Genomic DNA, 26,899 nt, shown 5'->3' with positions numbered 1-26,899 from the left:
CTGGAACAGATCTCCTCATAAGCGGTCAAGACCTTGGGGCCCTCAGCAGTTGGGTCCAAACACACTGCCATACTGGCCCCGACTCTTGGGCGATCGAGTGAAAGAATTCATCTGGAACAATCATCTCCCATTTCAGGCACCTTCCCTGCTCTTTAGATTTCAAGTTCTTTGGGGCTGTCATACTTGGCGGGCTGCCAGTACGGAAGCAGTCTAGATCCAAGGTCATGAGGACAGGATAATGATCCGATGAAATAAGGTCAACCACGCTATACTCATGTGCCTTTGCCAAGACCCCATTTGAAACAAAAATATAATCTATGACCGTGTTGGCATCTCTCCCAACAAAAGTTGGGGCTCTGGGCTCACTAATGCCTTGATCGAATTCGAAGAGGTTTAGGTTAGCTAGTAGGTACTCTAGGTACTCGCCTTCGGTGGTATGCTCAAAATGAAGAATGGCTTCGGATGGTATACCCCCATATCTATCGTTAAAACAACCTCCCTCACAGGGGTGAATGTTAAAATCCCCCAGAATAACCAGTTCCGGGAGGGTAGTGCAATCACGTCTATAGGCTGACAAAAAATTTAAAAGAGAAATCAGATGTTCATTTACAGTGGCGGACTCCTTTGAATTATAAAAATTTATCAGCAAAAAAGTCTTTGAGTTAGGGAGGGTCCACTCCACCGCAAGGGCATTTGTTAATGCGGTATCTAGTTTTTTGAAAACCCCTACTAGATCCAGGGAACACAAGATGAGTAAACCACCCTTTGCTCTCCCTCTTACACCTGGAACTGCCGGAGTAGAAAAGCTGCAGAATCCATCCAGGGAAAAACTGTGTGTTGTATCCCACGTTTCTTGAAGTCCTAGGATGTGATGTTGTTTAATGAATCTTTGCCATGTTGGGTCTAAAGCCTTAGCGTTTAGACCTGCCACATTCCAAGTGAGGACTTTACAGAGAGCTAAGTCTGTGATAAGGGCAATCGATGTACCCGCACCCCGGCTCGCTCTCATCATCGGGCTAGTTCCGGGTGTGGGGGATAAGTTAGCTATTATCGGGTCCGCTATGCCAACATCCTTGTGGAGACGCGTTGGATCTGCAAAAACGCCACATTCCCCTGGCGAGCCCTGGGTATGTCAGTCCACCCAATCTGTAGATGACAGACAATCAAAGCGATTTGCAATAGGGAAATGCAAGGGATTAGATGGGCCATTTAGTGGCTGCTGGTAATAATAGGGATGGATGAGTTGGGAGCCATGCAAGGGGCCACCTTGACGTGGTCTACCTCCTCTAGTCCCCACCAAATTCCACCCCCCATCCCAGCCCTCCTCCCTGACTGGGGGTTGTATGTCCCAGGGGAAGTTAAGCCTTTGTCTAAGAGTTAGTCTCTCCCGGGCGAACACGCTGGGGTCCGTGGCGCTGGTGTTCTGTTCTCTTCAAACGGGTGGTGAATGCCTGTTCTTCCCGGTGTTTCCTCGAAGCGGTGTTTTCTCAGCTGCCTCAGGCTCGGGTGCATGAAAGGAAACCAACAGAAAGGGAGCCGTTAGTGTCTTGTCCTCTATGGCGTTGCACCAGTGGGACCGGGGTACGTGAGGGAAACCCAGTGTCTCGTGTCTCCGACTATATACAGAACTAGGGTGGTGCCCGTGAGGTGGGGTAAAAAGGTAGGTTCAGGGAGGGAGAGGGAAGTGGATGGGACGGGAGAACAACAGAGGGTAGGAACGAACAGGGGCTATTCACACTATGTTACACTCGTTCACTGCGCCTCCCCAACCAAGCTGCCCAACGCCGCCGTACCTGTGACAGCCACACTCCTCCCTCGGGAGCGTGGCACGGCGGTCCGCAGGGTCGTTGGCCTCCTGGCTTCCCTCCGCCTTCCGCTTCTCCGTCTCCTCCGCGATGTTCCTCCAGGCTGTCTTTCTCCACGCCTTCGTCGGTCTCGTCTCCGTTCTCCATTCCTCTTGCTTCCGCCTGTCTCTCCTCCTCCGGGGTGCTTGCACACCCAACGAACGTCACTTCCCTGCTTTTGGCCAATCGGGAGGCTCTGACGTCCCTCGAGGGTGTGTCTTCCTCCTCTCTGACGAACGTCCAGTTAAAGGAGCCGCTGTTGCTGTCGCAGTCTTCCGGGTCGCGTCGCTCTGCAACCCACCGTCCTGACTGAAAAGAAGGAGTCGGTGGAGGGTCAGCAGGGCGAGGGTTCCACCATTCCTGAGAGGTAGGCGCCCCTACCCCGTTACAGCTATGTTTTGTTTTGCCATGTTTTGTTATGCTATGCTATGTTTTGTTTTGTTTTGTTATGCTAGGTTTTGTTTTGCGATCCTATGCTTCGTTATGCTATGCTATGTTTTGTTATGCAGGTATGTGAGTGTGTGTGAGGGTGTGTGAGGGTGTGTGAGGGTGTGTGAGGGTGAGTGAGGGTGAGTGAGGGTGAGTGAGGGTGAGTGAGGGTGAGTGAGGGTGAGTGAGGGTGAGTGAGGGTGAGTGAGGGTGAGTGAGGGTGAGTGAGGGGGGTGAGGGTTTTTGAGGGTGATGGTGTGTGAGGGTGAGGGGTGCGAGGGTCAGGGTGTGTGAGGGTGTGTGAGTGAGGGTGTGTGAGGGTGAGAGGGGGTGAGGGGGTGTGAGGGTGGGGGGTGAGGGGGTGTGAGGGTGGGGGGTAAGGGTGTGTGAGAGAGGGGGTGTGAGGGTGAGGGGGTGTGAGGGTGAGGGGGTGTGAGGGTGAGTGAGGGTGTGTGAGGGTGTGTGAGGGTGAGTGAGGGTGAGTGAGGGTGAGTGAGGGTGTGTGAGGGTATGTGAGGGTGAGGGTATGTGAGGGTGAGGGTATGTGAGGGTGAGGGTGTGTGAGGGTGTGTGAGGGTGAGTGAGGGTGTGTGAGGGTATGTGAGGGTGAGAGTGTGTGAGGGTGAGGGGGTGTGAGGGGGTGTGAGGGTGAGGATGAGGGGGTGTGAGGGTGGTGGGGGGTGTGAGGGGGGTGTGAGGGGGTGAGGGGGTGTGAGGGTGAGGCGGTGTGAGGGTGTGTGAGGGCGAGAGGGTGTGTGAGGGTGAGTGAGGGTGAGAGGGTGAGTGAGGGTGAGGGTGTGTGAGAGTGAGGGGGTGTGAGGGGTCAGTGGGTGTGAGGGCGAGTGAGGGCGTGAGGGCGAGTGTCTCCAATGAATGTCGCTGCTTCGCCTTCTTTGAAAATGTTCAGTGCTGCAAATAGAGCATGCCGCCCTAATTATCACAGCATGAGGCCCCAAAGTGATAATTATCACAGCATGCAGAGAGGCGCCCCACACTGCTGGAGCACTCAACTGCACATTAATTATAGTTGAGTGCTCCAGCAGCCTGGGGCGCCTGTTGACATGCTGTGATAAGTGGGGTCTCATGCTGTGATAATTGTTACTTGCGGGCACAAGCTGTTCCACTGTGAAGCTCGTTCACAGACCTGAATCGGCTCGTGCCCATACTACAATAAAAACGGGGCGGGAACAGGATACTGAATCCCGCCTCTCCAGGACTTCCTGACCTGCCTCATGGTTGCCAAGGCAATATTTCTAAAAATATTGTCGTGCTACCGTAAGACAGGTCATAGAGTCCTCGAGAGGCGGGATCCAGAGCAGACAAATCTGCTAAACAGGAGCTTTTTCCAATGGCAGGCCTCCGTTTCCAGAGGCCTGCCAATGAACAAAAGGGGCGTGGCTTCACGCCATACTGAAATTCCCTGCTCACAATATCTCTTTGCCTGCAGCAGGGCCATGCCCTGTAATGCAGGCTTCGACCTAAAAACACTGATAATAGTGCGCTCTGCCGCAGGGTGCTACCTATGCAAAGCACTCAAACGTTAGGCCATAACCAAGAACACACTGCAATCCCAAGGCAGATGCAGGGCTCCACAATTACGTTAACGAGACTGTAGAATTCACCATACACCAACATCTGCACGGATGCAAACAGCATTCAGAAACAAGCATTTGCAATGCAATAGGTCTAGCTTTTATCCGAGTTTGAGCTTTTGACAATACAAATAAAAATGCCTTTTATTTTGAAACATAAATAAAAGGCATTGCCATTTACAATGCCAATAGCTTAAACTCGCGTAAATGCAAGACCCATTGCATTGCAAATGCTTGTTTTGACCGGCTGCTGCTATGTCAGTCCGGTGACGCTAGGACACTTCGCTCCCTGCTGGCCCTTTAACCAGCCAGTGACCGCACAGAGGCGCGGGCACAGATGCAGCAGCAGGGCACGTGACCGCACCAGGGGCATGCAGTCCTCTCAGCCAGTGTAGACCTTCACCCCACCCGAGAACCTATAGATGAGCTGTGTGTGGATCAGACATTTAAGACGTGCCCACCCATTCAAGACGTGCCCACCAAGGAGAAACACGGTGTCTAAAATGCACCCACTATTCAGTCTTCACTAATAATTTACCTTTGAAGCCAGATAGCCACCTCTTTAATGTAAACAATTTAGTTTTAATATGGACAGTTTTACCATGTGTCCAGTACCCGGCTATCATTTGTTTAATTAAAAGTTGACACATTGTCCTTGGCTTGTGGTGCTGCAGTAGAGAGTTTGATTCTGATATTGCAAATTTCGGATGTTCTAAATAGTGCTTTAATCTTGGGACTCAGCATGTTTGTAAGCGCTGACAATGTGAGCTTGAGGAGGGTGAGAAGAGGATAAACAGGAGAGATCTGCGGAGGATCAAACAGCATGTGAAGTAAGGGAAGCCTGGATTTCAGCCGTATCTCTAGCCTGCAACCCCACACTTCAGAAACGGGACCTAACTTGTCCACACTGCTTTCTGCAAAATAATCGAATCCAGTTTGAGGTTTGTATCAGGCGCCTAAAAAGACCCGCCGGCCTCGGTGCGCTTACAGACAAAAAAGGACAGGGAAATAAAATACACGAGTAAAGACTTAAATGACCTCTTAATGTTTATGTATCAGTAGCATGTGATTTAACAGCCTGATAGAGCCTGCTACCATAAAGCTATTTTGCACAATGCGAAAATTGCAAGGGCTAAAGCGCGCACACCACAGCTTAATGAAGGGAAAGCTCCCGCGAAAATGCGCATGCTATTGCCCCGGAAGCTGTGTGCATAAATTAGTACTGTTAACAGATACACATCCAAGTGTGTGAGCCCGCGAGTGCAAAATCCAGGCGAGGGGCGAGCCAGAAGGGAGACACCAAAAAGCCTCGCTAGATAGATAAAACGTGAGGCTTTAGCATAAACTGTGACACGCGCGAATAGGAAGCATAGGCGGAGCTTGTAGCCCACTTCCTTAGTTGACTTGACAACAATAGATCTCGCCAGAGCGAGAAGCACATGCACCGCGACGCTATGCGAGACCTAAAAAACAGTACGAGGGCATCAATAATGAAAATTAAAACAGTGGGTATACTAGGGATTCAAATCCCACTGCTAACAAACTGCCAAAAAAGAACGCATAGTGAGCTATGAGGTTATCAACCATGGTATTTACAGAACGCAATAAAGAGAGCACGCTTCTGTTGAGCCCTAACATACAGTGAAAAAAACAGGACATTGATACCGGTTTGGTTTTACAAACTACAATAAATGGTGAGAGAATGCACAGAAATTGTAAGTATCTGCTATGTCCTGAAATGTACTTTTTCTTAACTCCTCCCAAGCTCATGTCGAGCTCAGCCACGGTTCTCGTGTGCTCATGACGAGCTGAGCTCGTCATGACCTTTAGAATGCTCGCACGCTGGCCAAATTCCCCTGCTGTGCGAACATTCTAAAGAAATGGGTGTGGTCATGAGGAGCTCAGCTCGTCATGAGCACACGAGCACTGTGCTGCATGACGAGATGAGCTGAGCTTGTCATGAGCACGGGGGCGCTGTGCGCGCGCCCCCAGCAAAGCGGGGAAATGTGCCCATCGGGGAAGGGGTTAAAATTGTTAAAAGTAGGAAGATGGTTACAAATACACCATAATACCATGAGCAGAATATGTGTTTAACATAAACTCAAGGTACAATATGTACATTACTTAACAATATCAAAGAATGATCATGTACAATATTTACATTTATTTTAAAAACAAAGTATGGAAGAAACGCCACTCTATAACTGTTCTATACAAAGATCATTGTATAAGTATTACTTTTGGATATATAATATCCACATTTGCCAAAAGTATATGGAGTTATTTAAGAAAATGAACTGACATTTAGATTCTCTTCAAAGGACTGTAAATACATTGTACCTTAGTTCTTTATTAGTCTAATGACAATTAAAAATTCTTTAAATCTTCACAGGTAGGTCTCGGGCCACATTTACCTTCTCGTCCCACTCTGCCATGTGTGGTGCCATCTCTCTCACAGCAAAATCAAAGGCCACTTTTTGGAAGTCCTTTTGATCCTCACTAAGACCAATGGAGGCTGTAAAACAGAAGCATCTTTGAGTAGGATCAGCATAGGCAAATATTTAGACACAAGCAGTGGTGTGTCATTATCGCAAACAGGAGCCAAGAAATACATATTTGAGGGAATCATGGCAAATATGACAGTCATATTAACAGATTCTTTCTCTGAAGACCCCTTAATTGCAGAGGTTGCCCTAAATGATTCCAACTATTCTCACCCTGATCCCAAGATTACAGCATCCTTATCTAACACTGCTTTTGCCCCCAATTTACAAATGAGTGAACACAGAAACGACAACTTGCCAATTAACCCACAGAAGGTTACAAAGTCAAGTTTGTTGCTCCCATCAAAGATCAAGGAGTAATCGAACCAAAACATTTTCTTGGGAGGGAGGGATTATCTAACACCAGGGTAAGAAGGACATGATCCCACTCCACCAGGAAGCACATTATTTAGTCAACTCTGTTTGATAACATTTGTTAATGGTTTTCAAGACCAACCGCTGATCACAAATCGGCATGTTGGTGTCTTCATAAAATGCTCAACATACCCGATTAACAAAACTGATTTCCCACTTCTTTGTCCCAAATCATTGTCCCGGTTAAGCCTCACCACAATGATATTCTAACCACACTTTACTCTGCATTATGCTGCCTTAATTCAGCCTAAATTCATGCAACTATATCTCTCCCCGCATCCCTCTCGACAGTCTCCAAATATAAGTTAGGAACAATAGAAGCTGTACATGTTCAAAAGAACCAACTGATTTCTTTTTTGCCTTCCTCCTACTATTAATTTCTTTGTATTATTTGGAAAAAAGGACATCTACAAAAACATACATCACAAGTCAATTGAAGAGGTAAAAAGAAAAAAAGCTATTTATGTGTAAAAGAGTATTCAAATTGTGGTTTTCCAGGGAAGTAAAGATAAAGTAATTGAAAAGCAGAACTTGTTAACTTGAGGTAGAACAGAATAAACAACAAAAAATTAAATTAAACAATGAGAAAGGCCACCTGGTGGATAATTGTATTGTATTGTATTGTAATTGCATTTATATAGCGCTTACTACCCCAGACGAGGCGCTGAAGTGCTTTTTCGGTGAGTTGCACGCTACTCCGGGACCCATAGAGGATTAGTGTTGAATTAGTACAGTGAAACATGCAATTACATTTTAAGTGGTGGATAGGTTAGTCAGTTATTTGGATTTGGAATGATAGCAGAATGATAGAGGAGGAAAAAGGTTTTTATTTATATAGCGCTTGTTGTCGCACGATATTCAGGAAGCCCATAAAGGATTTGTAGTGAATTAATATGGTGAAATATGAAGTAATTTCAGTGGTGGATATTAGTCAGTTATTTGGAGTGAGAAGGATAGCGGAGGGATAAAAAGGAAAGAAAGATTTGTATTCATATAGCACTTGTTACCCCTGATCGGTGTTGAAGCGAATTTCTGGTGAGTAGCACACCACTTCGGAACCCATAAAGGATTAGTGTTGAAAATTAGTATAGTAAAATACGAAGTAATTTGAGTAGTGGATATGTTATTCAGTTATTTGGGTAGAGAAGGGTAGGTGGCGGGATAGAAGAGGGAAAGAGGTTTGTATTTATATAGCACTTGCTTCCCCTGATGGGGTTTTGAAGCGCAAGTAGCACGCTACTCTGGAACCCATCAGGATTAGTGTTGAATTAGTATAGTGAAACATGAAAGTAATTTTAGTGGTGGATATGTTAGTCAGTTATTTGGATTGAGAAGGGCAAGGGAGGGGTAGAAAAGGGAAAACGTTTGCATTTATATAGTGTCTGTAACCCTGATGGGGTGTTGGGACGCTTTATTGGCGAGTAGCACGCTACTCTGGAACCCAATAAATGATTAGTGGTGAATTAGTATAGTTGAATATGGAATTTGAGCAGTGAACATGTTATTCTGTTAATTTTGATTGAAAAGGATAGTGGATGTAGGAAGGTGGATACCCGACCATGGTTACCCCAGATTGTTTGCCTAGTGTTTAGCTGGTTTTCAACTTAGTTGGCCTGGGATCCTGCTAATCAGGGCCCCAGGCTATCTGCTCTCTCTGTAAAATGGACTCCATGTACTTTAGGTACATCTCCAATTGGACATTGGGTCACCTTATGAGCCCCTGTACAGAGTACTATAGGTACCCAGGGCATAGGTGCATCCAAGGCCTACCAGGGGCTGCAGCATTTATTATGCCACCCCTGGTTGGCCACTCACATTGACACAACTGGCTGATAACTCAGCTGGGGCAAGGTCGTGTAATCACCCCTTGCTTAGATATAGTATTCCAATATCTAACCTTATATCTAGACACATATACACCTATAGGTAACTCCTATGGCAGGCCTTAACAATCCTGGAGGCAGAGTGCTTGGTTTTATGTGAGATGGTGCTCTAGCATGAGCTGAGCCTGTCTGCAGCTTTCGGAACCATGTCCTTAAAGCTGTTCTAGGATATAGCCATACCATACTCTTAAGTGCATTATGAACCTCGTGGTTATATGCTAACTCTGGTTTGGCTTAATCAAAACATGTTGAGTAAGGTGTCATACGCTTTGGAATACTACCCCCTCACCAGTTCTGGTGACAGGGGTAGCATTCCACCCTTCCACAGGGAGAAGACATGCTGTTCCTACTAATCCCGGTTAAAGTTAACCAGAGTCTCAGCATCACAAAATGGATGCTGCTGCACACAGACACAAGTTTGACCTCGTGCTGCTGTGAGTCCTACCAGCGAGGGAGGCTTTGACAATAGGTTTCCTGTCTTGGGAGGTGCTAGCACCACCCCAGACAGGCTCTTGTGTATTAGTTTTCAATACAGAGTGGGAACCCAATATACCCTTGCAGGCTTGGGCAATGAAGTTATATAAAACAAGTGGCCTACAAGGGATTTGGTTTCTTGGTACTTTGTTGTAATTATTTAGACAAAGTTTTAGGAATCACACTCTCAATAGTAGTGGACAACTGAGTAAATCACAACAGTAAATGTAACAGTTTGAAAATTATAGTACACGGGGCAAGTATAGTATTCAAAGATTTTTTTTATATTTATAAAAAAGTTTTCAGGGATAAATTAAAAAGCAACAACACATAGTTTGCAAGGTTTACATCAGATTCCCCTATTTACAAAACTATGAATAACATCTTCTCTGTACAATCAGTGAGGTAGAGTGGCTCACTGGTTAGAGGCGGCAGACCCGAGAGCAGAGGACGGCCCAGGACCAGGGTTCGATTCCCGGCGCGGCAGGTTTCTGGACCAGGGTCAGCGGACTCGATAATTCTCTCGCCTCGGTGCCCACTCTGATCAGCGATCACACTCGGCAACTCTGGGCATTAGCTTGCCTCATCTTCACTAACGGCCCCACCAGACCGCCGGGGATGCCTGGTCTCACCCTGGAGATACCCATTAAGGGACCATCTCTCAGGGAAGCCAGGAAGGGTTTCGCAGCGGTCGAAGCGCCTTGGGACCCTCCGGGTAAGTAGTGCGCTATATAAATGCCTATACATACATACATAATTAAAACAATCAATGTTCTGAAGAGTAAGATGCTTAAGTCGACGTTTCGGTCTGTCAAGGATATAAAACCGTCAGACCATCTTCAGGACAAAGAGTTGACAGTAATCCCCTGTATAATACAATGTATAATATTATTACAACACTGTATAATCCAAATTTTTATTTTTAAAATCAAAAAATGCACCCGTGTGAAGAAAGAAAAATTCAGTGATTTTGTACCAAAGATGATTCAGAAAAGGGGGTGGTGATGAACAGAGTGTCTGAATTAAGCAGACCACTCTTACCCAGTCCAAGGATCAGGGCTTGATCCATCACCGTTTTTTAGCTCACTGCACCATCCCAGCTCAGAACTTGGCTATATGCAAATTAGTCTGACCCTGGCCCAGTGCAGGGTATACTCAGACATGAGTCCCTTGCTCACTGCACCACCAGGATTCAAGAAAGCCGGGCCGACGACGGCTGAAATGCCAGAAACCGGTCCCCGGAAGCTTGTCTTCTTTCCGGTGAAGAATTGGCTTGGTAGTTTGGTCTGCCATGTTCCCATGAGGCACTGGGTCAGACTAATTTGCATATAGCCAGGTTCTGAACTGGGGTGATGCAGTGAGCTAAATAACGGTGATGGATTCAGCCCTGATCTCTTGACTGGGTAAGAGTGGTCTGCTTAATTCAGGCACTCTGTTCATCACCACCCCCTTTTTTGAATCATTTTTGGCCACTATAGGTGTGGCAGGGTATACTCAGACATGAGTCCCTTGCTCACTGCACCACCAGGATTCAAGAAAGCCGGGCCGACGACGGCTGAAATGCCAGAAACCGGTCCCCGGAAGCTTGTCTCCTTTCCGGTGAAGAATTGGCCTGGTAGTTTGGTCTGCCATGTTCCCATGAGGCACTGGGTCAGACTAATTTGCATATAGCCAGGTTCTGAACTGGGGTGATGCAGTGAGCTAAATAACGGTGATAGATTCAGCCCTGATCTCTTGACTGGGTAAGAGTGGTCTGCTTAATTCAGACACTCTGTTCATCACCACCCCCTTTTTTGAATCATTTGTACCAAAGAGCCATCACCAAGGGAAATTGCCTCCTTTAATATTTGTGTGAGCTCATAATGGTCTATCAAAGATTCTGTATATTCAATCTGTAACTTGGCTAAAGATATACTATTAAATAATGTTGCTCATATTTGAATTACTTCATGCGGTATCCGATTGCACGGATATCCGAAGTAAGGTAGAAATATTACTTACTTTAGGTTTGAAAACAGTATTTTCAATCGGTAGATGTATCCGATCTCTATTTAGGAGTGACTGTAATGAAGAAATATCTACAATTTAGGTTAACTACATATGGCTAGATATCTGCAAAAACCGTGCAGGTTGAAATATGCTTACTTATGGAACCAATCTTTATTCTTTATTGGGCAAAATTGATTCATCAATGATGACGCTGTAAAATGATGACGATCACGTGTTGTTTGGATTGTGAAACTGGAATAGATATTAAAAATAGAATTTGGAGCATACACGGTCAATGTGGTTAACATAAGTAAGCATATTTCAACCTACACGGTTTTTGCAGATATCTAGCCATATGTAGTTATGTGCTCCTGTGGGTATGGACTATCCAACTGTCTAGGTTTCAAGTAACTTTCATTGAGTCCAGTCAGAAGTGCCCTAAAAGAACTAGTTTCTAACTCTTTTGTTCCCCTTCATTCTCTATGGTAACTTGTGTGTGAGTAAAGACTCTGCACACGCCTCCCGTGGGCCTCCTGCTTCCTATCCCTTGGTAGTACAGCGTAGCCCCAGCGATTCCCCAGGCCCTAGGCCTATTCATTTTCCGAGCAGTGGTACTTATACCACTATTTTAGTATATGGTTTAACATGCCCCTAGGGCTCTACTGTGTTTTGTGAAACTTATTGTATTTTAATCAAGTATCTTGTTATGTGCTTGTGCCTCTGACCTCAAAGCGTTCAGAGGAATTGTCTAGAAATAAATACATATATATTTTATATATATCCTGTGTGGTGTCCTTTTATTTGGTATTAAAGGGGTTACATATGGTAAAACAGCTGGCTTCACATGCCCTCTTGAGTTTAGCCCAGGACTGCTTTGTCCATGCTACCACTAGGATAGCTGGTCTATAAGGTTGACTTTACAACCATCACCATAAGGGTTGTTTGGACTGGTGCACGGTGTTCACTAGAATAGTGAACATCATATACCAGGCCAACTTCTCACAGTGGAGGGATAAAAGAGTGAAGGTTTTTTTTATGTCTTAGCAGTAGGAGGAGGCTTTTGGAGGAGTAAAAAGGGGTTTTGGAGCGGAGGAGTCAGATGGAAGAGTTTAGAAAGGTTTGTTTTAGGGGATCGGTATAGTAAAAAGAGGTGTCAGATGATGCAAGGAGGGTAGAGTAGGGGAGAGTCTAGAAAGGGTTATTTTGGGGATCATAGTAGTGGTATGGCGTTTGGGATAAACGAGAGAGTGGATGTAGAGGATATATTGATAGATGTATAGGATGAGAGATAGGGTAGTGCATTGGAAAGAGAAGTAGAACGAAGTTTGAGAGGAGTCGGAAGGTTGGGCTAGAAGATATATTGAGCGAAGTATAGGCTGAGAAATAGGGTAGAGCATTGGAAATGCTAAATTAGAAGAAAGTGATAAATATATAGATCCATAAGTACGTTGAAAGTATATAGATACATAGAGGAGGTAAGTATATGTAGATTAAAGATAGTGATAGAGGCACAGGATGAGAAATAGGGTAGTGCATTGGATATGCTTTTTCAGGAGAAAAGTAACAGACACAGATCCAAGTACATGGAAGGTACATAGATGCACAATGGAAGTATGTACATGTAGACCAAAGATGATTATTATTTATTTATTATTTTTTCTCTCAACAACAATTATTTTATATGTTAATACACAAAGATAGGTACATATCTATAGTGAAAACAAATGCTTGTATACAGAGGGATATGCTGTAAATTTCTGTTTGCGTATGGTGCTCATGTGGGGAAGAGACAAATCTTGAGTAGTTTTTTGTAGATAAGGTGGTTGTCGGTGGACCTTATGTTGGGGGATAAAGAGTTCCATAGTTTGGCTGCTTGAACAGAGAAGAATGTGCCACCCATGGTTTTCTTCTAGTATGATGCGATTTTGAGGCGAGATGCTCCTTTAGAGCGGAGGTTCCTTTGTTGAATGTGTTTGGTGATTTTATTCCTGATGAAGAGTGGTCCCATTCCATGTATTGCTTTGTGGGTATTACAAAGCAGCTTGAACGTGGATCTTCTGGCAACCGCTAACCAATGCAGGGCTTTCAAGACAGGGGAGATGTGGTCTCGCGGTTTGATATGCAAGAGGAGTCTGGCAGCCGAGTTCTGAATCCGTTGTAGTCTTTTCATGGTCGTTAAAGGTGATCCGTGGTAGAGGCTTTTGGCGTAATCGAGTTTGGACAGAACAAGGGAGATGGTAGCTTGGACCTTGTGTGGAAATCCCAAATGAGGGAAAATTTGTTGCAGCATTTTTATAGTGACAACGCTTGATCTTGCTAGTTTATCCACTTGGACATTCATCGACAACTTGTAGTCCATGGTCATTCCAAGGTTTCTTACTTCCTTCGATACTTTAGGCGGGGATTCCAGTTCATTAGGCCATGCAGCAAGCGGGTTGTAATGTTTCCAATCTCCACACGTCAGTATTTCAGTTTTTGAAGCATTCAATTTGAGATGGCTCCAAGTCATCCACTGATCCACGGTTCTGAGACAGGTGAAAATTGGTGATTTTCCAATGTCTTTGGGGCATTCCAGTTGAAGGAGTATTTGCGTGTCATCTGCAGAGTTATAGCACGTGAGGTGAAACTTATTGATCAGTACTGGTAATGACTTCATGTAGATGTTGAAAAGCCTGGACCTTGAGGGAGCCCTGCTTTGTGGAGTACGGTTTGGACGAGAAAGGTGGGGTATGGATGATATTAGTTCTGTTTCGAAGGTAGGATGTGATCCAGTCTAGAGCAATTCCCTCTATGCCGACTTCATTTAATCTTTGTTTCAGAGTGTCATGGTCAACCGTGTCAAAGGCAGCTGAGAGGTCCAAGAGGAGTAGCGCAGAAACCACGTTGCGGTCAACTGTATTCTTCAGGTCATCCCAGATGGCAAGGAGGGCAGATTCAGTGCCCCTTCCTGGATGGAATCCTGTTTGGAAGTCTGAAAATATGTCATTCTCATCAATGAATTGTGACATCTGGGCGAAAGTTGCTCTTTCTACCAGTTTGTCCAGGAAAGGTCCATTTGTAATGGGTCTGTAGTTGCTAGGGTTCAGCAGGTCCAAGTTTGTTTTCTTCAGTAAAGGGTGTATGTGTGATTTTTTTGAGTTCTTCTGGAAATATTCCAGTAGTTAAGGAATCGTTCAAGATTCTTACTGGAGTGGCAGCAGAGGTTGTTAACAGAACTGTTTTGAAAGTTTGTGGCGGACAGGGGTCAGAAGGGCTGTCGGCAGGCCTGCTTGCTTTGACTAGGTCCATAAATTCATCGTGTGAGATGTGTTGGAAGGAACGGAGAGGCTTGATAAGAGCATTCTTGGATTGTTGTTTTCTACAAGAGTTAGTGCTGATGATTTATTTCTGTTTTAAGTACGAGTCCAACGTGTCTGCTTTGTCCGTGTAATGATTTGCCAGTTTGTCTGTGAAATCTTGAGTTAAAGGATGAGTTCCTTCTAGGCAATTTGGTTTGCGAAATTCATGGAGTACTTTATAGAATTATTTATTTGCACATTTAGCGTTTTGAATTCTGTCTGAATAGTTCCTTTTCTTAGCTTTTTTGATAGCAGACTTGTATAATCTGTTAATTTTCAGTAGGTGAAGTTTGTCTTGTTTGGCGTTTGTTTGGAGCCAGGTATGTTGCATCTTTCTAATTTGTTGTTTTATGTCTTTTATTTCTATGTTTCTCCAAAGCGCTTTTTTTGTTTTGTTCTGTTGTGTGGGTTTGAGTGGTATCAGGATGTCAAAAGCTTTCTGTAGCCACTCATATAGATTTGGAACAGAATTTATTATTTTCAGATTTGTACTGGATGTTAGTTATGTTTCTAAGTGTTCCAAACTGAGTTTGTTCCACAGCTGATAGGTGGATGGATGGATGTAAGGTAGTTTTAGGTGAGTCGCTTAGTGTTGTTTTATGTTGGAAAGCAAGCAAGTGGTGGTCTGACCATGTGACTGGAGTTATAGTTTGAAAGGTAACTAGTTCAGTATTAGCAAAAATGACATCTAGGATATGTCCAGCAGTGTGTGTCGGTTTGTGGACAATCTGATGCAGATTCAATGCGTCTAGGCCAGTGATTGTTTTTGGATGGGTCATATTGGGTTTATCAAACCAAATGTTAAGGTCACCCAGAACGCATAGGTCGGAGTGTATTGTTATCAGGTTTGAAACTGTGTCTAGAAGTGTGTCTGGGAATGTTGCCTTGCTAGGTGGAGGTCTGTAAAGGAACAGGAAGTTACAGGATGAAGACTGTGTAGGATTGCATCTTGTTAGAAGAGCTTCACAGTTCTTTATGGAGATGCTGTCAATTTTAGTGATATGTACTGTTTGCCTGATTACAACAGCAAGACCACCTCCTTTTTTGCTATACAATTTTGGGTGTTTGTGACCTCCAATCATACCCCCTGGGGCGCAGAACTTCCTTTCCAAGCCATTCGAACTTGTGAATGAATAAAAAAAGTCCTTCCTTGTAACCTCGCAGGCAGAGGGGCATCGCCACATAACCACAAAAACGACAGCTTCCGCTTTCGGCGCACTTGTGCAATCCGTGTCTGTCCTGGGGACATTGTGTCATCGTGCCACGAGAATAGTAGTTCTATTTTTCAGCTTGAAAATACTTCTGGTCTGCACGCGCTTCAAGAGGAGGACTTCTGCAACCCATCCCAAAAGCAAAAGGCTCAAGGGCTCCGAGGGGCCATGCCCTCTGAAACATCTATTTGTTCAGGAGCAGGGCCCCGCGCCTGGCACGGGACAGACTTCCCACACCCAAGGTTTTTTTTTTGTTTAAATCATTATTTTGGTGGTGTGGGGACTCAGGGGGGTCACCGAACAAATCCACGGACAAAGGGGTTTTAGGAAGTGCGGGTTTAGAACAGGTATCCGGTAGTAGGGAAGCGGATTGGCAGCCTCCTCTGCAGCCTCCCGAGTTCCACCCCGTCGTCTCGTCTCCCGGTGTCTTCTGGGAGGCGTAGTCCGAGCTTCTGCCGTGGTCGCGTGGGGTCCGGGTGGTGATACCAAAAATGAAAACAACAACAAATCCAGTATTACTCGGCTGGTCTGCCGAACAACGGTAAGGGAGGGGTGGTGAGGACACACACGTGCAATCTATCTACCCCGCTATTCGGGAGGGATTGTGAAGGGAAGGGAGATAGTTGTCAGCGGTGCGCCCTATGGGTCAAGGGGGTTTGCCCCGTTTACGTCCCGCCCAGCCCAGGAAACGAGACCGTACCTGTCCTAGACACACTTCCCGGGAAGCGTGGCTGGGCGATGCGCCTTCTCGGTGGCCTCCTGGCGTGTCGCTGTAGTCGCGTTGCTCCGCAGGGCTGACTCCTCTGTTCACCGCTCCTGGTTCGGTCTGGTCTCGCCTGTTCCCGCTACGCGCGTCGCTCTCTCTCTCTCTCTCTCCTCAGCTCCGTCCTCGATCTTCCACCACTCCTCTCCGTCCTCGCTCTTACTCCGCTCCGTCCTTGTTCTTCCACCACTCCTTTCCGTCCTCGCTCTTCCACCACTCCTCTCCGTCCTCGCTCCTTCTCCGCTCCGCTCTGTCCTCGCTCTCCAGTCTCCACTCTCCACTCTCCTCCTCCGGGTGTAACACACACCTGTGAGGTTTCAGGGCAGGGTTTTACCGAGCTGTCGAAGGTGGGTCCCAGCTCCGGGGCCGCCCACTTAAAGGAACAGGGTCCCTCACTGTCCAGCACAGGAAGGCAGCTGACCACGTCTGTGGTTTTCCATGAGTCTGTGTGCTGTGTAAAAAGAGGAAACAAGTGAATAGGCAGGCCAGGGGGGCCCGAGTCCGGGTCCCCCACGTCACACACCTCCCCCCTAGGATTCTCCCAATCGGGGAGAGGAAACCTGGACAGGAAATCCGCGTTGACATTGTCACTCCCCTTTTTGTGGCGGACCTGGAACCGGAAGGGTTGCAGGGCAAGGAACCATCTCATAACCCTCGGGTTGTTGGAGATGTTCCTGCTCATCCATAACAGGGGTGCGTGGTCAGTATATAATATGAACGGATGCCCCTCCAGGTAATAGCGCAGTTTGTCAACCGCCCATCGTATGGCGAGACACTCTTTCTCAATAGTGGGATATTTCACCTTTCTAGGGAACAATTTCCGGTTGATATACAGTATGGGTTTCTCGCTCCCCTCCCCCGAGTCTTGGGATAACACTGCCCCGATACCAAAGTCTGAGGCATCAGTGTGTAGGATAAACGGCTTCGTGAAATCCGGTGACGTCAACACAGGGCTCGTTGTGATGGCTCTTATGAGCGTCTGGAAGGCCTTCCACATAGCAGGCGATGGATTGTGGAAGTCGTACCCCTTACGGTGCTTCTGCAAAGTGTCCGTCAATGGGGCTGCTACATCCGAAAACGAGGGGATGAATCTCCTGTAGTAGCCCACTAGTCCCAAGAAGGCCCTCATGTCTTTTGTGTTCTTGGGGAATGGTGTCTCTGCGATCGCTCTCACTTTTTCGATCTGGGGTTCTATGGCACCGTGTCCCAACAAGTAGCCTAGGTATTTGACCTTTTGAAACCCAACCCTGGATTTCTTGGCGTTGACGTGAAGTCCGGCGTCTCTTAGCTGTTGGAGGATGACCTGTAGGTGTTGTAAGTGGTCCTCCCATGATGGACTAAAGATTATGATGTCGTCGAGATACGCCGAGCTGTATCTCTGGTGCCCCCGTAACACCTCGTTCATTAGTCTTTGGAATGTTACCAGGGCACCATGTAAACCGAACGGGAGGACGTTGAACTCATAAAGCCCGTCTGGTGTCGCGAAATCGGTCTTCTTTCGATCCTCCTCCCGAAGGGGCACCTGCCAGTATCCCTTGGTCAGGTCTAGGGTGCTGATATATTTGGAGTCTCACAGTTTTTCAATGAGCTCATCTATCCGTGGTATGGGGTACGCGTCGAAGGAGGACACAGCGTTCAAAGCCCTGAAGTCCATACAGAACCGGCTACTGCCGTCGGGTTTCGGCACCATCACGATGGGCGAGGACCACTCGCTTCGGGACGGTCGGACCACTCCTAAACGGATCATTTAGTCTACTTCTCTCCTTATAGCTTCTCTCTTCGCGGCTGGTATACGGTACGGGCGCTGCTTGACTGTGACGCCCGCAGGGGTCTCTATCCGGTGTTCTGCCAGTCGGGTTATGCCCGGAAGGTTAGAAAAGATCGGTTCAAAAGGGCGTAGGACCTCTTGTAGTCGTTCTTGCTCGTTGTGATATAACTCATCATTGACCACCAATTCCCCCAGCGTGGTCTCCTGGTTGCTACCAACAGTGTTTGCCATGTTTGATGACACCGGGGGTGTACCCAGCCATTTTTTTAGGAGGTTAATGTGAAATATCTGGGACTTCTTCCCACTCAGGCGCAGGCAATAGGTGGTCTTCCCGATTGTCTCTATGACTTCGTATGGCCCTTGCCACTCGTTCTGCAATTTCTTGGAGGTTGATGGTAGGAGTACCAGGGCCCAATCGCCAATTTGGAGTTGTCTCCACTTCTTCCCCTTATCATAGTGGACTTGTTGCTTTCTTTGACTCTCTTCCAGGTGGGCGAAGGCCAGCTCACGTATCTTCCCCAGTTTATTCTTTAAGTTTTGGCTGTACTCTAACAGGGTTCTGGTCTCACCCGTTGGCTCGGCCTCCCACACCTCTCTAGTCATGTCCAAGAGGCTCCTGGGTTGTCGTCCATACAGCATCTCAAATGAAGAGCAGCCTAAACTGCTCTGCTTCTGGCCACGGATGACATATAGGGCCAGCGGAAGAAGCAGGTCCCAATCGCTTTCGTTCACTGTTAACATCTTCTTCAGTACGGACTTTAGGGTACCGTTGTATCTCTCCACCAGGCCATCCGTCTGAGTATGATACACCGACGTTTTTATCTGGTGGAGCCCAAGGAGGAGGCATACTTCTTTCATGATCCTCGACATAAACTGGGTCCCCTGGTCAGTGAGGATTTTCTTGGGGAATCCTACCCGTGAAAACAGTTCCATAAATGTATCTGCGATGTTCCTGGAAGTGGGGGTTTTCAGAGGGAACGCCTCAGGGAAACGCGTGGCGTAATCCGCGATTACGAGTGCATATTTGTATCCTTTTCGTGTCTGGGGTAACGGGCCGATGAGGTCCATGCCGACCCTCTCAAAAGGGGTTCCGATTATGGGAAGGGGTTGGAGAGGTACAGCTGGGGGCCTCTGGGTGTTCTTCCTTTGACACAGGTCGCAGGTCTGACAGTGTGTTTTAATGTCATGGTATATACCAGGCCAATAGAAACTCCTCAGTACGTTCTGGGTGGTTTTTTCACTCCCGATGTGGCCTGCAAGCAAATGCGTGTGAGCGTAAAACATTATTTGTTCTCTAAAACAGGTTGGTACGATCAGCTGCATGGGATCGTCCTGTTTGGCTTGTCTGTACAGGAGGTCCTCCTTAATCAGGAAGCGCGGATAGCGGGGTTGGGGATTGTTCAGGTCTTGGTGGGCTTGTTCCCAGGCGTTGAGTAAGCTGGCATCGTTGGCCTGAGCAAACCGAAAGCTCTTATCACCCTCCCAGGGATCTGGGGAGTTAGGGCAGGGAGGGCTGCAGCATCGGTCTCCTTATTCTATTGAAGGCGGTCCTTAAAGAGATCAAGGAAGTGGGGATTGTCTGTCCCGAATATAAGACTTTCGGGAAGGGCGTCCATTACTCCGACCTTCACGACCAAAGTGTCCTTTCCCTCTACCGTAATGGGGACATAAGCTACTCGGTACCCCTTAATGTCCCCATGCACACATTTGATGAACACTAAGGCATCTGGCATTACCTGGCTGGGCTTCACGAAACAACCCTGTATTACTGACTGCTTGCAGCCCGAGTCCAGGAGAGCCTTGACTACCGTACCGTTGACTGTAACACTCATGTGATAGGCTCCGCCCAGCTCCGCAGAATACATGACTGCCTTGGGTAAGAAGCTGACGTCCATTGGTTCTTCTTGGGGCCGTTTCTGGGGGCAGAGAAGGGCGATGTGGCCCCACATTCCACAGTCGAAACACTGTGGACCCCGGAAGGGGGGGGGGGTCTCTGCTGTCATTGGTCTTGGTAACCCAGGGGGAGCTCGCAACCTACGTTCCGGCCGGGGCGCTGGCCTGGGTGTTTTCTCAGGTTCAGATGTATGGAGGCGGGGTTGGGCGGACATAGGTGGCCGCCATTTCCATAGCCTGGGTGGTCGATAGATTGGAGTGTTGTCGGAGCTACCTCTGTGTCCCAAAGGGTAGGGCTTCGAGGAACTGCTCCAAATAGATCTTATCCATTATCTCTTCCTTTGTACTAGAAGTAGGGGCAAGCCATTTGTCTGCGGCTGTCTTTAGGCGAAAAAACAAAGTTTTCGGGTTATCCCCGGGTTGCCCTCTCTCCTTGCGGAAGCGCACCCTATACGCCTCCGCGTCCAATCCCAAGTGGTCTAGGATGATCACTTTGATTTGCCCATAGGGAGTCTGTCCGTTACCATTGGCGACTTGATAAGCCGCCTGCGCCTCGCCAGTCAATAGGGGCGCAAGAAAGAACGGCCATTTATCCAGGGGCCATCCACACGCCAGTGCCACCCTCTCAAAATTTGTGAGGAACGCGTCTGGATCCTCCCCGGGGACATACTTCTGTAGGGAAATACCTGCTGGGGTGGCCGGTGGTCGACTCTCTCTCACTGGATTGCTGGCTGGGTCACCTGTGGGGCGCATCCCCTCGAGCTGGGTCACTACCGTTGTTCTGAAAGTATCTCTGTCCAGTTGTGCGGCCGCCAGCTGCTGTTCTACCGCCCATCCCAGCTGCTCCTGGCCTTTCACGAGTGCCTGTAATATTTCTTCCATCGTTGTGTCCCGGATGGGTTGCTCCGTTATGCCTGCATTCTCCACCACTTATGGGGACTCAGGGGGGTCACCGAACAAATCCACGGACAAAGGGGTTTTAGGAAGTGCGGGTTTTATTATTTTATATAGTCTCCGCTTTAGAACAGGTATCCGGTAGTAGGGAAGCGGATTGGCAGCCTCCTCTGCAGCCTACCGAGTTCCACCCCGTCGTCTCGTCTCCCGGTGTCTTCTGGGAGGCGTAGTCCGAGCTTCCGCCGTGGTCGCGTGGGGTCCGGGTGGTGATACCAAAAATGAAAACAACAACAAATCAAGTATTACTCGGCTGGTCTGTCGAACAACGGTAAGGGAGGGGTGGTGAGGACACACATGTGCAATCTATCTACCCCGCTATTCGTGAGGGATTGTGAAGGGAAGGGAGATAGTTGTCAGCGGTGCGCCCTATGGGTCAAGGGGGTTTGCCCCGTTTACGTCCCGCCCAGCCCAGGAAACGAGACCGTACCTATCCTAGCCACACTTCCTGGGAAGCGTGGCTGGGCGATGCGCCTTCTCGGTGGCCTCCTGGCGTGTCGCTGTAGTCGCGTTGCTCCGCAGGGCTGACTCCTCTGTTCACCGCTCCTGGTTCGGTCTGGTCTCGCCTGTTCCTGCTACGCTCGTCGCTCTCTCCTCAGCTCCGTCCTCGATCTTCCACCACTCCTCTCCGTCCTCGCTCTTACTCCGCTCCGCTCCGTCCTCGTTCTTCCACCACTCCTTTCCGTCCTCGCTCTTCCACCACTCCTCTCCGTCCTCGCTCCTTCTCCGCTCCGCTCCGTCCTCGCTCTCCAGTCTCCACTCTCCTCCTGCGGGTGTAACACACACCTGTGAGGTTTCAGGGCAGGGTTTTACCGAGCTGTCGAAGGTGGGTCCCAGCTCCGGGGCCGCCCACTTAAAGGAACAGGGTCCCTCACTGTCCAGCACAGGAAGGCAGCTGACCACGTCTGTGGTTTTCCATGAGTCTGTGTGCTGTGTAAAAAGAGGAAACACGTGAATAGGCATGCCAGGGGGGCCCGAGTCCGGGTCCCCCACGTCACAGGTGGTTTGTAAAGCGCTGGTTGTCATTTTACTATAGCATCTAGGCGATAAGGGCCAGGATAAGGAACCATCATGTTCCATGGTCTCTCAATTTTTACATAGCCCAGTTAATTTAAGCCCATCTCACGACACTTGCATGACTCCTGAGATGAAATACACGCCGCATCGCTGTTTCCAGGGGGTCTGCGATATAGAAAGACACGTTCTGCATTTTGGAAAGTTCAGCTGCTACCAACATTCCTCCTCCCTCCTCCCATCCCGGTGGAACGGCTCCAAATTCACATTAAAGCCACTTTGAGCTTATGTTTGTCAAGAGAGCGGGCGCCACGGCAGCAGGAAATATGTTTACATTATAAAGCGCTTTTACAAACGGGTCAGAGCAGCCCTTCCCGCTTGTTGAAAATTATACACAACACGTAACAAAGTGTCCTGTCATCCAACACGCAACGGACTCTACCTCAACAAATTTTATGAAAAATAATTATATATCTTACATAATGTACAATAAAACTATGTTCTATCCTTTTTTTCTCTTCACTCTAATCTCATCCGAACACCAATGTCAAAACAATCGACTTGTTGCAGCTATCTTTAAGAAAGCATTCAAGGGGCCATCCATATAATTTCGATTCTGGAAAAGAAGAGACACACATTTCAGTGCACCAGTAAATATTTATAGAATACGTAGATGGAGAGAAAACACAGCAACAGCCTACAGTATTAGGCTAGCAATGATAGAAACTCATTTTGATTTACTGACTAGGAAGACTTTCTCTGCTAACAAATATTTATAACACTGGGATATGCAAGTTGGATGTTCCCTCTTAGGGATTCTTTTACCCAATAGTTGGGGCTTCAAATGCATGGTCTTTCATCTGGTTTGAGTCTAGTTGAATGGAATTCTAAAACATGAGGTGGCTTGGGGCAACATGCCCTGCTCTGATGGTCTGACTAAGAGGCAGCACAGTTTTTGTATTGTAGTTAATTTGACACTTTGTGAGCCTGTAGTAAGCACACACAGTATTCAGTGTTTGTCAGAGTAGTATGAGGCACGCTCATTCATATTACAGTGGATCATGGAAACTTTTTATATATTTGCCCGACAGATGTGCATGTGAGACAAATGCAAGGATTTCAGAAAGTCGCAATATGACTACTTTTAGGCCTTCTCAATGAATATTATGCCTTGTGCTTAAGGAAGGCTTAACACTGGCTACTAGTTAAGGTCAGAGTTAATTTTGAAGCTTTCTCTCTGGTATGCAATTGCCTTGAACATTTGGTGCTGAGCAACCCTACAAAGAGGATCACGTCATTAACCAAATATGTCCCTTCGCTCAGATCTTTCCTCGCTACTTGTGCCTCCTTCAAGATGAGTCAGGGGAGGAGGAGCCAAGATGGCGTCCAGGTCGGACGTGTAGTCCCTCGGCTCCGGGGACCATCTCATCCTTCGAGACTATCCTGCCGGAGATCCTGCATTGCAGCAGCCGATTCAGACAGCGGACACGCTCCGGAGACCCGCCGCGAAATCCTGGGGCTTTGGCTTCCCTGCAAGCGGAAGAAACGCTCGAGTTAGCTTGCGGCCCGCATCGTCACGGAGACCGGGACCTCGCGTGGACGTTGAGGCCGGCCGCCAGACTCACAACATCGGGCTTGGCGACTGTAAAGTGTGGGTCGGTAATTTACCGAGGGGCAGCTGACCCTGCAACCTACGTCCCGCTGCACCGCTGGCGCTGAGACGAGCGAACCTAGAGACCTATTTGCTGGAATTATGGTACTGTGGGCTACCGGACTGCTGTTTGTGAAACTTTTGCCTGCACGTCTTCCCGCTAACGGCGGGGGGCGCCCAACTTGGCCGAGTACTCGTAACCGAACAGGACGACGTATTGGGCGGACTGCGCTTCTGGCTGCATCCTGGTTCAGTCATCTGTTCCTCGCAACGCGGCAATCTGATATCCGGTGGTTTGCAGCCTGATCCGACTCTACCTGATACTGTGCATGGAATAACGTAGTGCACCCTGATAAATCGGGTATGTCTGGTGTTTGTGGACGCATTGAGCGGGGAGACATGCCTGAAACGGTGAGTGACAACGCTCATGGCTATGGTGTCTTACTTGCAGCGGTCCTTTCCCTTCGACATGATGTGATACGTTCTGGTTGCACCCTGATGGGCAAGATGGATGGCGTGCTAAGTGTATCGGGCCGTGACAAAATGGCCGACTCGCAGGGTCTCGGCGTACCTCTTTGTTCCACCACCGCCTATGGCAAGATGGCGGCCTCACGCGACAGTGGCACCTTTGTGATCCCGAGCCTCACGACGATTCCCGCCGCGGAAGGTCATCTCCCGAGACGAACCGTGCCTCCGGGGTTTGCATCACGCCGGGATCCTTCCCCTCATGTCGTGCTCGCAGTTCCCCGAGATCCACCCCAGGAGGTGCTGGACATTGACATCCTCCTCCCTGACCCGGCTGTGCCCTACGTGGTGAAGATGGCGTACTTTGCACCTTCCCTGGGACTACTGGATTCACTTGTGTTGGACACATGGCGATGCCCACTCCACGGGGACGCTTTTGGACTGCCGAATACATCTGCCTCGATTGCATTGGTTTGCAGCGGTGGTAAGGAGAAAACGGGACAGGGATAGACATTTCTTCTTTCGGACTGGCAGATTCCTCGTTACTGATTGCGGCAGCTGGGGGGGGTGTTGTTATTTCTGATGGTGCGATGGGTTGATTTCATGCTTTCTGCTGGGTACTGCGAACTGTTTCTTGCCGTCAGACTACCACTTCTTGTGTTTGCATTGTATTTGCGGGAGGGTACAGGCGGGGGATAGTTTCCTTTGGATGTTCATGGCGCTCATTGGTGGAGTTGAGAGAATGGGTCGGGGGCGTACGCTAGTGCTCATGGTTGGGCGATTTCCTTGCTGCTGCCCTGGACACGTGGGTTGGGATGCTACCTTGACTTCGCTGTGTGCTACTTCTGTGCTTCCAATTTCGTCTGCGTATACTATATACTACCATCGGGCGCTATACTTTGTGTTGCTATTGGTCTCACGGGAGAGCGGAGCCGGGGGACGGGTGGTGGGCTCCTCCCCACTCTTCTTTATTTCATGAGAGTTTTAGATTAGGACTCTTTTCTTACTCTCTATATTTCGGGACTCCTTTTATTGGGCGACAGGCACACTGCTAAGGGGGGACAGGCCGTAGCCGGCTGCAGGGGTGCAGGGGTTTTTTTTTTTTCATTTTTGTTCTATGGGCCTTCTATTCTTTTTCCTTTTTCTTCCTTTGGGTATAGACGTTTCTCTTCTGGGTGGTACGTAGCGAATCCGGTCGTTCCTTACATTGTATGCTTGTCTATCCTGATCGTACAACGCCGGATCTAACTTGTTGTGATATGATATCCTGCATTTGGCTATCCTCCAGAGAAAACCTTTAAAATTAGACCTCAGTCTTTCTGTAAATGCTCCTTTGTGCCTTATCGTGTTGCATTGTACTGTGTTGTGGGCCCTCGGGCTCCTGGCTGAGCTGTACTTGCATTTTTCTATCAATAAAGGTCTTCCAAAAATAAAAAATAAAAAAGATGAGTCAGGAAAGAAGGGTCGTTTGAAAATACGCAGGAAATGCCATCTCACTTCATCTTCAGAGGGAACAATCTTTGTTTAACACTTTAGGAACCACTGCACAATGGTTTGGCATATCCGGGCCAGCAGTAGCTACCCCCATAAAAAAAATTCTGAATGATAAGATGTTTATAGTGATATTGATTTCTCATACCTAGCTATCATCATGGTCCGTTTCATGTTGGTAACGATAATGGTCTAGTCTCAAATGGATCATGAATTTCACTATTTCTCCTGCACATATCCAAACCAGAGTTTTGGTTTGGTATGCACACTGTCATCTGTTAGTTTCATTGGTGAATTGCCCTTTCTATGCAGCTTCAAAGTAGCGTGATACAGATGGCATTCAAGTACTGCGTTACAAAATGGTGCAAAGAATCCGGTGGCTCAGTGCCATGACCATAAACATATACTCCCTGAGAAACTGGAAGAGGACCACCTCCAAGTTAATGGGTTATTCATGGTCCTGGGGAAAGGGAGAACTATTCGGGCTTGTTGAGCGCCATTATGAATTTTTGGCTAAAAGATTAACAGCAGGACAGATGCATTTTATGATAGATGCCTGGTCTAGCCAAGAATTTTATAGGCTGAGGGATCACTCCTACTACATCTGGATTCTAGGAGAACCTGCCTGAAATGATGAACTGCTACATTATACCCAGCTGTAGGAAGCTGGCTCTCTATATACACTGCATTAAAGAGAAATACACTGTGTAGAGTCCAGTGGGTCCGCAATTGGTTTACGAGGCTAAAGTTAATCATTCTAATATTCTCTTTTGTGGCAGTGTGGGCAATCAGTTAGGCTTATCGGAGGGTACAGAAGCAAAAAATGAGACACACATTCAAAGAATAAATCTGAGAACAAATTAGAAAATTAACACTTATTTTTATATATGCTGTAAAACCAAGAACTTAGTTCAAAAGTAAGTACTGTTTTTGTTATCACTTTTTACAGGTAAGTAAATGTTTTAAAGTTGTGCGCCTTTACGAACAATGCTAGCCTCTAGAAGGAAAAAAAAAATTTTTCAACCAGATTTTATTGGGTTTTCAAACAGTCTCATCTTACATGAATCGTAGTAACATACATGTATCTGTATGTGTTTACTCTCTGGTGTATCTAATCTAACTGTAAAATAACTAAACTCTCTTCCTCCCCCCCTTCAACCCTGTTGAGTTGCTGTTGGTTCTAAGTAGATGTGCCGCCAAGTGTCGCTAGCTCTTTATGGGTCTT

At 47.5% G+C, this 26,899-nt stretch overlaps 1 protein-coding gene across 1 annotated transcript in view; it reads right to left on the bottom strand.

Annotated features, from left to right (window-relative positions):
* ACAD8 (acyl-CoA dehydrogenase family member 8) overlaps positions 1-26,899 on the bottom strand; it is a 350,191-nt gene that overhangs the window by 262,628 nt on the left and 60,664 nt on the right. The window contains exon 2 of the mRNA XM_086956943.1: positions 6,280-6,380. Coding sequence (XP_086813069.1) covers positions 6,280-6,380 — 101 coding nt within the window. The remainder of the gene's footprint in view (positions 1-6,279; positions 6,381-26,899) is intronic.

This window comes from Lissotriton vulgaris, chromosome 2_1, assembly GCF_964263255.1.
Source record: "Lissotriton vulgaris chromosome 2_1, aLisVul1.2, whole genome shotgun sequence".
Lineage (NCBI taxonomy): Eukaryota > Metazoa > Chordata > Amphibia > Caudata > Salamandridae > Lissotriton > Lissotriton vulgaris.
This window is presented reverse-complemented; position numbering and strand designations above follow the sequence as displayed.